General features: G+C 49.6%; 1 protein-coding gene across 3 annotated transcripts in view; it reads left to right on the top strand.

Annotated features, from left to right (window-relative positions):
* Positions 1-12,530, top strand: part of LOC106565713 (SLIT-ROBO Rho GTPase-activating protein 2) — a 206,072-nt gene that overhangs the window by 115,655 nt on the left and 77,887 nt on the right. For all 3 annotated transcript variants that reach the window (XM_045691853.1, XM_045691851.1, XM_045691852.1), the window contains exon 4: positions 10,384-10,546. In XM_045691853.1, the coding sequence (XP_045547809.1) occupies positions 10,384-10,546 (163 nt within the window). The remainder of the gene's footprint in view (positions 1-10,383; positions 10,547-12,530) is intronic.

Here is a 12,530-nt window from a genome sequence, read left to right as displayed (position 1 = left end):
CACTTAAATTTCAAAGATAATTTTTAGTTTCTACAAAGTATTTTTCTTTTAAATAATATATTTTATCTAGTTTTTACGCCATTAACACCAACCATTCATTGTAAAACATTTATTTATCAACAAAAAAGCTTGAAATGAATAGTAGGCTACATGACAATGCAGCGCTGTAAAGACAAGTTCACAAACACATCATCCCAGAACGGGCTTAGTGTTCTGGTCTCAGAAGGATTTTGGAGTCATTGAAAGGGTTGAACTTGATAAGTGTCACAAAGAAGTGTCCAAGTAAGCTAGGTGCTCATTTATCTCAGATGGATTTTCAAGTGTTCACAACTGCAACGTGAAAGTGAAGGCAATGCTCTTCAGGTAAGACTCCAGCTGTTGAGTCGTGGTGTACTTCTCAACCAGTGACTTCAGATCCTTCTGTTGCTTGCGGTAGCGGGGTCTTTGCCGTGGCGGTGGAACGCCAGCAAGTTGCTGCTTCATTCTCATTTCACCTCTTTGCTGCTGTTGTTGCAATGCCTCGATGAACTTCCAAATGGGGGTGTGGGTAGCTCCAAGATTTGCCAAAAATGTTGAATGCCAGCCCTCCACTCTATTGTTGGTCTTGAGAACAGCATCGTAGCAGTTACATCATTCTGAAAGAAAAGACATTAGCAACCATGCTATTGGCCTTGGGCATGATGTCATCAATAATTATTCTGCACCGTGCTGAGCTGTGATGGGTTGGGACAGCCTGCTGACAATACATGGTGCTGACAGTAATACTAGCAGTAACTGTACTAGGAATAATACTAGCACTAACAGTACCATCAGTAATACTAGGAGAAACAATACTAGAAGTAATACTGGCAGTACCAGTACTACGAGTAATACTGGCAGTAACATGACGATCAGTAATACTAGCAGTAACAGCACTAGCAGCAATACTAGCAGTAACAGTACCAGGAGTAATACTAGCAGTAACAGTACCAGGAGTAATACTAGCAGTAACAGCACTAGCAGCAATACTAGCAGTAACAGTACCAGGAGTAATACTAGCAGTAACAGTACTACAAGTAATACTAGCAGTAACAGTACTAGCAGCAATACTAGCAGTAACAGTACCAGGAGTAATACTAGCAGTAACAGTAGTATCACGTGGTTTAAATGTCTCTAGAGACTATATCGCTCTCATCATTACTTAATGTCTAGGTTTACCTCCAATGTACTCACATCCTACCTTACCTTTGTCTGTACACTACGCCTTGAATCTATGCTATCGTGCCCAGAAACCTGCTCCTTTTACTCTCTGTTCCGAACATGCTAGAAGGCCAGTTCGTATAGCCTTTAGCCGTACCCTTATCCTACTTCTCCTCTTTTCCTCTGGTGATGTGGAGGTTAATCCAGGTCCTGCAGTGCCTAGCTCCACTCCCACTCCCCAGGTGCTCTCATTTGTTGACTTCTGTAACCGTAAAAGCCTTGGTTTCATGCATGTTAACATTAGAAGCCTACTCCCTAAGTTTGTTTTACTCACTGCTTTAGCACACTCTGCCAACCCGGATGTCTTAGCCGTGTCTGAATCCTGGCTTAGGAAAACCACCAAAAACCCAGAAATCTCCATCGCTAACTATAACATTTTCCGCCAAGATAGAACTGCCAAAGGGGGCGGTATTGCAATCTACTGCAAAGATAGCCTGCAGAGTTCTGTATTACTATCCAAGTCTGTACCCAAACAATTCAAGCTTCTACTTCTAAAAGTTCACCTTTCCAGAAACAAGTCTCTCACTTTTGCCGCTTGCTATAGACCTCCCTCTGCCCCCAGCTGTGCCTTCGATACCATATGTGAATTGATTGCCCCCCATCTATCTTCTGAGCTCGTGCTACAAGGTGACCTAAACTGGGACATGCTTAATACCCCGGCCATCCTACAATCTAAGCTTGATGCTCTCAATCTCACACAAATGATCAATGAACCTACCAGGTACAACCCCAAATCCGTAAACACGGGCACCCTCATAGATGTCATCCTAACTAACTCGCCCTCCAAATACACCTCTGCTGTTTTCAATCAAGATCTCAGCGACCACTGCCTCATTGCCTGCATCCGTAATGGGTCTGCGACCAAACGACCACACCTCATCACTGTCAAACGCTCCCTAAAACGCTTCTGCGAGCAGGCCTTTCTAATCGACCTGGCCGGGGTATCCTGGAATGACATTGACCTCATCCCGTCAGTAGAGGATGCCTGGCTATTCTTTAAAAGTGCCTTCCTCACCATCTTAAATTAGCATGCCCCACTCAAAAAATGTAGAACTAGGAACAGATACTGTCCTTGGTTCACTCCAGACAAGACTGCCCTTGACCAGCACAAAAACATCCTGTGGCGTTCTGCATTAGCATCGAATAGCCCCCGTGATATGCAACTTTTCAGTGAAGTTAGGAACAAATATACACAGGCAGTTAGGAAAGCTAAGGCTAGCTTTTTCAAACAGAAATTTGCATCCTGTAGTACTAACTCAAAAAAGTTCTGGGACACTGTAAAGTCCATGGAGAATAAGAGCACCTCCTCCCAGCTGCCCACTGCTCTGAGGCTAGGAAACTGTTACCACCGATAAATCCACTATAATTGAGAATTTCAATAAGCATTTCTCTACGGCTGGCCATGCTTTCCACCTGGCTACCCCTATCCCGGTCAACTGCCCGGCACCCTCCACAGCAACCCGCCAAAGCCCCCACCATTTCTCCTTCACCCAAATCCAGATAGCTGATGTTCTGAAAGAGCTGCAAAATCTGGACCAATACAAATCAGCCGGGCTAGACAATCTGGACCCTCTCTTTCTAAAATTATCTGCCGAAATTGTTGCAACCCCTATTACTAGCCTGTTCAACCTCTCTTTTGTATCGTCTGAGATTCCCATAGATTGGAAAGCTGCTGCGGTCATCCCCCTCTTCAAAGGGGGTGACATTCTAGACCGAAACTGCTACAGACCTATATCCATCCTACCCTCTCTTTCTAAAGCCAAATTAACAGATTACCGACCATTTCGAATCCCACCGTAACTCCTCCGCTATGCAATCTGGTTTCAGAGCTGGTCATGGGTGCACCTCAGCCATGCTCAAGGTCCTAAACGTCATCATAACCGCCATCGATAAGAGACATTACTGTGCAGCCGTATTCATCGACCTTGCTAAGGCTTTCGACTCTGTCAATCACCACATTCTTATTGGCAGACTCGACAGCCTTGGTTTCTCAAATGATTGCCTCGCCTGGTTTACCAACTACTTCTCTGATAGAGTTCAGTGTGTCAAATCGGAGGGCCTGTTGTCCGGACCTCTGGCAGTCTCTATGGGTGTGCCACAGGGTTCAATCTTGGGCCGACTCTCTTCTCTGTATACATCAATCATGTTGCTCTTGCTGCTGGTGATTTTCTGATCCACCTCTACACAGACGACACCATTCTGTATACTTCTGGCCCTTCTTTGGACACTGTGTTAAGTAACCTCCAGACGAGCTTCAATGCCATACAACTCTCCTTCCGTGACCTCCAACTGCTCTTAAACGCAAGTAAAACTAAATGCATGCTATCCAATCGATCACTGCCCGCACCTGCTCGCCCGTCCAGCATCACTACTCTGGATGGCTCTGACTTAGAATACGTGGACAACTACAAATACCTGGGTGTCTGGTTAGACTGTAAACTTTCATCCTTCCAGACTCACATTAAGCATCTCCAATCCAAAATTAAATCTGGAATCGGCTTCCTATATCGCAACAAAGCATCCTTCACTCATGCTGCCAAACATACCCTCGTAAAACTGACCATCCTACCGATCCTCGACTTCGGTGATGTCATCTATAAAATAGCCTCCAACACTCTACTCAACAAACTGGATGCTGTCTATCACAGTGCCATCTGTTTTGTCACCGAAGCCCCATACACTACCCACCATTGCGCCCTGTACGCTCTCGTTGGTTGGCCCTCGCTTCATACTCGTCGCCAAACCCACTGGCTACAGGTTATCTACAAGTCTCTGCTAGGTTATCTCAGCTCACTGGTCACCATAGCAGCACCCACTCGTAGCATTTCGCTCCAGCACGTATATCTCACTGGTCACCCCCAAAGCCAATTCCTCCTTTGGCCGCCTTTCCTTCCAGTTCTCTGCTGCTAATGACTGGAACGAACTGCAAAAATCTCTGAAGCTGGAGACTCATATCTCCCTCACTAGCTTTAAGCACCAGCTGTCAGAGCAGCTCACAGATCACTGCACCTGTACATAGCCCATCTGTAAACAGCCCATCTATCTATCTACCTCATCCCCATACTGTATTTATTTATTTATCTTGCTCCTTTGCACCCCAGTATCTCTACAAAAACAAATGCATGAAATGAAATGTATGCATTCACTACTGTAAGTCGCTCTGGATAAGAGCGTCTGCTAAATGACTAAAATGTAAATGTAAATGTACTTGCACATTCATCTTCTGCACATCTACCATTCCAGTGTTTTACATGCTATATTGTATTTACTTTGCCACCATGGCCTATTTATTGCCTTTACCTCCCTTATCTCACCTAATTTGCTCACATTGTATGTAGACTTATTTTTCTACTGTATTATTAACTGTAAGTTTGTTTTACTCCATGTGTAACTCTGTGTTGTTATATGTGTCGAACTGCTTTGCTTTATCTTGTCCAGGTTGCAGTTGTAAATGAGAACTTGTTCTCAACCAGCCTACCTGGTTAAATAAAGGTGAAATAAATACAATAAAAATAAAAAAGAGTACATGTACAGGTTGATTGGTCTGTCAGACACTGTCCCTCAACTTATGGCAGGCAGCAATGTAGTGCGCTGCCAACCCACAGCTCTCTGTGTCCTCCCCCAACAGGACGGGTAGCCTACTCTCATCAGAGAGGTCTTTGAAATAAGGGTTTCAAATTTGGGGAAATGACACTAATTGTTTTATATTTTGGACATTTTGTCAGGAAATACAGCTCTGTCTCAGGTTCTGCTGTGGTGCAGTGGTTGCACAGCCTTTCCTCTACAGGGAGCCAGGTTTTCCTGTGTCTACCCTTCTCAATGGCAAGGCTGTGCTCACTGAGCCTGTACTTTGTCAAGGTTTTTCTAAGGTTTTGATCAGTAACCATGGTCAAATAGTTAGCCATGGTGAACTGTCGATTTAGGGCCAGATAGCACTGCATTTTGCTTTGTTCTTGTGTAATGTAGTTTTGTTTTGACTGTGTCCTGAGGCTTCAGTGTGTTAGTAGAACAGGTTTGTGAACTCAGCCCCAGGACCAGCTGGATGAGGGTCCTGAGGTTTCAGTGTGTTAGTAGAACAGGTTTGTGAACTCAGCCCCAGGACCAGCTGGATGAGGGTCCTGAGGCTTCAGTGTGTTAGTAGAACAGGTTTGTGAACTCAGCCCCAGGACCAGCTGGATGAGGGTCCTGAGGCTTCAGTGTGTTAGTAGAACAGGTTTGTGAACTCAGCCCCAGGACCAGCTGGATGAGGGGACTATTTTCTTTGCTCAGCTCTTGGCATTGCAGGGCTTGGTAATGATATGAGAGGGGGTCACTGTATTTTAGATGTTTCCTTAAACTTAATTACTCTTTTTTGAGTTTTTATTATTAGTGGATATTGGCCTAATTCTGCCCTGCATGCATTGTTTGTAGTTTTCCTCTGGACATGTAGGAGAATCTTACAGAACTCTGCATGCAGGGTTTCAATGGGGTGTTTGTCCCATTTGGTGAAATCTTGTTTTGCAAGTGGACCCTACACTTCGCTGCCATAAAGTGTAATTGGTTCAATGACACATTCAATTCTCTTTCTCCCCCCCATCTCTCTCTCTCTTTCTCCATTTGATTCATTGTTCAGTAGTCTTATGGCTTGGGCGTAGAAGCTGTTAAGGAGCCTCTTGGACGTAGACTTGGCGCTCCGGTACCTCTTGCCGTGCGGTAGCAGAGAGAACAGTCTATGACTAGGGTGACTGGAGTCTTTGACAATTTTTAGGGCCTTCCTCTGATACCGCCTGGTATAGAGGTCCTGGATGGCAGGCAGCTTGGCCCCAGTGATGTACTGGGCCGTACGCACTACCCTCTGTAGTGCCTTACAGTCTGATGCAACCGGTCAGGATGCTCTCAATGGTGCAGCTGTAGAAATCTTTCAGGATCTGGGGACCCATGCCAAATCTTTTTCAGTCCCCTGAAGGGGAAAAGGTGTTGTCGTGCTCTCTTCACAACTGTCTTGGTGTGTTTGGACCATGGTAGTTTATTGGTGATGTGGACACCAAGGAACTTGAAACTCTCGACCCGCTCCACTACAGCCCTGTCGATGTTAATGGAGGCATGTTTGGACTGCCTTTTCCTGTAGTCCACGATCAGCTCCACTACAGCTCCGTCGATGTTAATGGAGGCCTGTTTGGACTGCCTTTTCCTGTAGTCCACGATCAGCTCCACTACAGCTCCGTCGATGTTAATGGAGGCCTGTTTGGACTGCCTTTTCCTGTAGTCCACGATCAGCTCTTATTTTACATTTACATTTACGTCATTTAGCAGACGCTCTTATCCAGAGCGACTTACACAGTGTTGTAACGATGTGCAAATAGTTAAAGTACAAAAGGGAAAATAAATAAACATAAAAAATCTCTCTCTCTCTCTCTCTCTCTCTCTCTCTCTCTCTCTCTCTAACAGCTCCACTGCATCTGCTGCAGCTCAGCTCTGGTGCCACGCTGGAATCTCACATATTTTCCGTTTGTGTGTGTGTGTGTGTGTGTGTGTGTGTGTGTGTGTGTGTGTGTGTGTGTGTGTGTGTGTGTGTGTGTGTGTGTGTGTGTGTGTGTGTGGTGATTCCGTGGAGACAGCTGCCCTGTGTGTTTCTGGGTATCTGTGGCACAGAGGCAACAACACTAAAGGAGCTGAATGTGGAGGAGAACTGGACCTCATCTTGCTTCAGTCCTCTCCTCTCCTGCCCCCTCCATGTCTCTAATGCTGCAGGAATGTATGACCCACTGGAGGAAGACTTTAACTAGAGGAAGCATCCAGGCGTGTGGGTGAACATGTGATGTGTTAGGGTCAGAGGTGATGATGGTTCCGTCAGGGTAGAGGGTGAAGGATGTCACGTCAATAGAGGAAACACACAAGGTTGTGTAACCAGTGGGAAGACAGACGGACAGGCAGGCAGACAGGCAGGCAGGCAGACAGGCAGGCAGGCAGGCAGGCAGGCAGGCAGGCAGGCAGGCAGGCAGGCAGGCAGGCAGGCAGGCAGGCAGGCAGACAGGCAGGCAGGCAGGCAGGCAGGCAGGCAGGCAGGCAGGCAGGCAGGCAGGCAGGCAGGCAGGCAGGCCTGTGTGGCTGTGGTGTGTGTTGTGGTATGTGTGGCTGTGGTGTGTGTTGTGGTATGTATATATGTTTGACGTGCATGTGCACTCCCGTGTGCGTTACCTTTTTGAAGAGTCGTCCGGAGTCCTCGCTGACCTGGGCGAAGCGCGGTATGATGTTGTTGAGGTAGAGGTCAGACAGGGTAGCATGGTCTCGGCTGTCCCTCTTCACCTGACTCAACAACAGGTTCCAGCAGTTAACTGGAGATAGAACACTCTGCTCCTTCCTACACACACAGGGGGAGACAGACAGACAGACAGACAGACAGACAGACAGACAGACAGACAGACAGACAGACAGACAGACAGACAGACAGACAGACAGACAGACAGACAGACAGACAGACAGACAGACAGACAGTGATTGTCCAAGTCATGTTTTGAGTTCTGATATGTTCAGTTCTGGTTTAAGGAGTATAATCACTCTCTCCATTTCACAGCTAACCACCACCTAAACTATGACTCCCCACAGCCTCCAGGCACAGTGACTCCCCACAGCCCACAGCCTCCAGGCACAGTGACCCCCCCACAGCCTCCAGGCACAGTGACCCCCCACAGCCTCCAGGCACAGTGACCCCCCACAGCCTCCAGGCACAGTGACTCCCCACAGTCTCCAGGCACAGTGACTCCCCACAGCCTCCAGGCACAGTGACTCCCCACAGCCTCCAGGCACAGTGTCTCCCCACAGCCTCCAGGCACAGTGACTCCCCACAGTCTCCAGGCACAGTGACTCCCCACAGCCTCCAGGCACAGTGACTCCCCACAGCCTCCAGGCACAGTGACTCCCCACAGCCCACAGCCTCCAGGCACAGTGACTCCCCACAGCCTCCAGGCACAGTGACTCCCCACAGCCCACAGCCTCCAGGCACAGTGACTCCCCACAGCCTCCAGGCACAGTGACTCCCCACAGCCCACAGCCTCCAGGCACAGTGACTCCCCACAGCCTCCAGGCACAGTGACTCCCCACAGCCCACAGGCACAGTGACTCCCCACAGCCCACAGCCTCCAGGCACAGTGACTCCCCACAGCCTCCAGGCACAGTGACTCCCCACAGCCCACAGCCTCCAGGCACAGTGACTCCCCACAGCATCCAGGCACAGTGACTCCCCACAGCCCACAGCCTCCAGGCACAGTGACTCCCCACAGCCCACAGCCTCCAGGCACAGTGACTCCCCACAGCCTCCATGCACAGTGACTCCCCACAGCCTCCAGGCACAGTGACTCCCCACAGCCTCCAGGCACAGTGACTCCCCACAGCCTCCAGGCACAGTGACTCCCCACAGCCCACAGCCTCCAGGCACAGTGACTCCCCACAGCCTCCAGGCACAGTGACTCCCCACAGCCTCCAGACACAGTGACTCCCCCACAGCCCACAGCCTCCAGGCACAGTGACTCCCCACAGCCTCCAGGCACAGTGACTCCCCACAGCCCACAGCCTCCAGGCACAGTGACTCCCCACAGCCTCCAGGCACAGTGACTCCCCACAGCCTCCAGGCACAGTGACTCCCCACAGCCCACAGCCTCCAGGCACAGTGACTCCCCACAGCCTCCAGGCACAGTGACTCCCCACAGCCCACAGCCTCCAGGCACAGTGACTCCCCCACAGCCCACAGCCTCCAGGCACAGTGACTCCCCACAGCCTCCAGGCACAGTGACTCCCCACAGCCTCCAGGCACAGTGACTCCCCACAGCCTCCATGCACAGTGACTCCCCACAGCCTCCAGGCACAGTGACTCCCCACAGCCTCCAGGCACAGTGACTCCCCACAGCCTCCAGGCACAGTGACTCCCCACAGCCCACAGCCTCCATGCACAGTGGCTCCCCACAGCCTCCAGGCACAGTGACTCCCCACAGCCTCCAGGCACAGTGACTCCCCACAGCCTCCAGGCACAGTGACTCCCCACAGCCTCCAGGCACAGTGTCTCCCCACAGCCTCCAGGCACAGTGACTCCCCACAGCCTCCAGGCACAGTGACTCCCCACAGCCTCCAGGCACAGTGACTCCCCACAGCCTCCAGGCACAGTGACTCCCCACAGCCTCCAGGCACAGTGACTCCCCACAGCCCACAGGCACAGTGACTCCCCACAGCCTCCAGGCACAGTGACTCCCCACAGCCCACAGCCTCCAGGCACAGTGACTCCCCACAGCCTCCATGCACAGTGACTCCCCACAGCCTCCAGGCACAGTGACTCCCCACAGCCTCCAGGCACAGTGACTCCCCACAGCCTCCAGGCACAGTGACTCCCCACAGCCCACAGCCTCCAGGCACAGTGACTCCCCACAGCCTCCATGCACAGTGACTCCCCACAGCCTCCAGGCACAGTGACTCCCCACAGCCTCTAGTCAAATCAAATCAAATGTTATTTGTCACATGCGTCAAATACAACCTTACAGTGAAATGCTTACTTACAAGCCCTTTACCAACAATGCAGTTTTAAGAAAATAGAGTTATGGAAATATTTACAGAGTGTTTTAGAGCATGTTACTATATACCTGTGAATACATTCATGAAATGGATAATGGATTAAACTGTTTACCCATTTAATAACCAGACCTTCATACAAACTTGCTGTGCTTTATTCTTGACGCACAATCAAACATGCTGCTATATGTTGCTATATGCTGCCAGCACGGCCACAAGCCAGTCACTCTGGGAGGTCTAAGTGGCCCGCGGCAATTTACCGCTATCTAGACTACACGAGCCGTCAGTCAGATTTCAATAAAGTGTCTCTCTCTCCCTCTTCATCTCTCTGGCTCGCTCTTGTTTCAACATTTTACTGTTTGTTCCTTACTTCTAACTTTGGTTGTTTTGCTGAGAAGAGTGACTTTTGATGCATTATGCCCTGCTTAACAGGTGCTGAACACTGAGTACTGATGTAATATAGTGTTTGTGGTGTACTAAAATCTGTCTGTCTGTCTGTCTGTCTGTCTGTCTGTCTGTCTGTCTGTCTGTCTGTCTGTCTGTCTGTCTGTCTGTCTGTCTGTCTGTCTGTCTGTCTGTCTGTCTGTCTGTCTCCCCCTGTGTGTGTAGGAAGGAGCAGAGTGTTCTATCTCCAGTTAACTGCTGGAACCTGTTGTTGAGTCAGGTGAAGAGGGACAGCCGAGACCATGCTACCCTGTCTGACCTCTACCTCAACAACATCATACCGCGCTTCGCCCAGGTCAGCGAGGACTCCGGACGACTCTTCAAAAAGGTAACGCACACGGGAGTGCACATGCACGTCAAACATATATACATACCACAACACACACCACAGCCACACATACCACAACACACACCACAGCCACACATACCACATCACACACCACAGCCACACATACCATAACACACACCACAGCCACACATACCATAACACACACCACAGCCACACATACCATAACACACACCACAGCCACACATACCACAACACACACCACAGCCACACATACCACAACACACACCACAGCCACACATACCACAACACACACCACAGCCACACATACCACAACACACACCACAGCCACACATACCACAACACACACCACAGCCACACATACCACAACACACACCACAGCCACACATACCACAACACACACCACAGCCACACATACCACAACACACACCACAGCCACACATACCACATCACACACCACAGCCACACATACCATAACACACACCACAGCCACACATACCATAACACACACCACAGCCACACATACCATAACACACACCACAGCCACACATAACATAACACACACCACAGCCACACATACCACAACACACACCACAGCCACACATACCACAACACACACCACAGCCACACATACCATAACACACACCACAGCCACACATACCATAACACACACCACAGCCACACATACCATAACACACACCACAGCCACACATACCATAACACACACCACAGCCACACATACCATAACACACACCACAGCCACACATAACATAACACACACCACAGCCACACATACCACAACACACACCACAGCCACACATACCATAACACACACCACAGCCACACATACCACAACACACACCACAGCCACACATACCACAACACACACCACAGCCACACATACCACAACACACACCACAGCCACACATACCACAACACACACCACAGCCACACATACCACAACACACACCACAGCCACACATACCACAACACACACCACAGCCACACATACCACAACACACACCACAGCCACACATACCACAACACACACCACAGCCACACATACCACAACACACACCACAGCCACACATACCACAACACACACCACAGCCACACATACCACATCACACACCACAGCCACACATACCATAACACACACCACAGCCACACATACCACAACACACACCACAGCCACACATAACATAACACACACCACAGCCACACATACCATAACACACACCACAGCCACACATACCACATCACACACCACAGCCACACATACCATAACACACACCACAGCCACACATACCATAACACACACCACAGCCACACATACCATAACACACACCACAGCCACACATACCATAACACACACCACAGCCACACATACCATAACACACACCACAGCCACACATACCATAACACACACCACAGCCACACATAACATAACACACACCACAGCCACACATACCACAACACACACCACAGCCACACATACCACAACACACACCACAGCCACACATACCATAACACACACCACAGCCACACATACCATAACACACACCACAGCCACACATACCATAACACACACCACAGCCACACATACCACAACACACACCACAGCCACACATACCACAACACACACCACAGCCACACATACCACATCACACACCACAGCCACACATACCATAACACACACCACAGCCACACATACCATAACACACACCACAGCCACACATACCATAACACACACCACAGCCACACATAACATAACACACACCACAGCCACACATACCACAACACACACCACAGCCACACATACCACAACACACACCACAGCCACACATACCATAACACACACCACAGCCACACATACCATAACACACACCACAGCCACACATACCATAACACACACCACAGCCACACATACCACAACACACACCACAGCCACACATACCACAACACACACCACAGCCACACATACCATGACACACACCACAGCCAC

Source organism: Salmo salar, chromosome ssa12 (genome assembly GCF_905237065.1).
Source record: "Salmo salar chromosome ssa12, Ssal_v3.1, whole genome shotgun sequence".
Taxonomy (NCBI): domain Eukaryota; kingdom Metazoa; phylum Chordata; class Actinopteri; order Salmoniformes; family Salmonidae; genus Salmo; species Salmo salar.
Note: the sequence above shows the minus strand (reverse complement) of the source record. Positions and strands in the feature narration are given on the sequence as shown.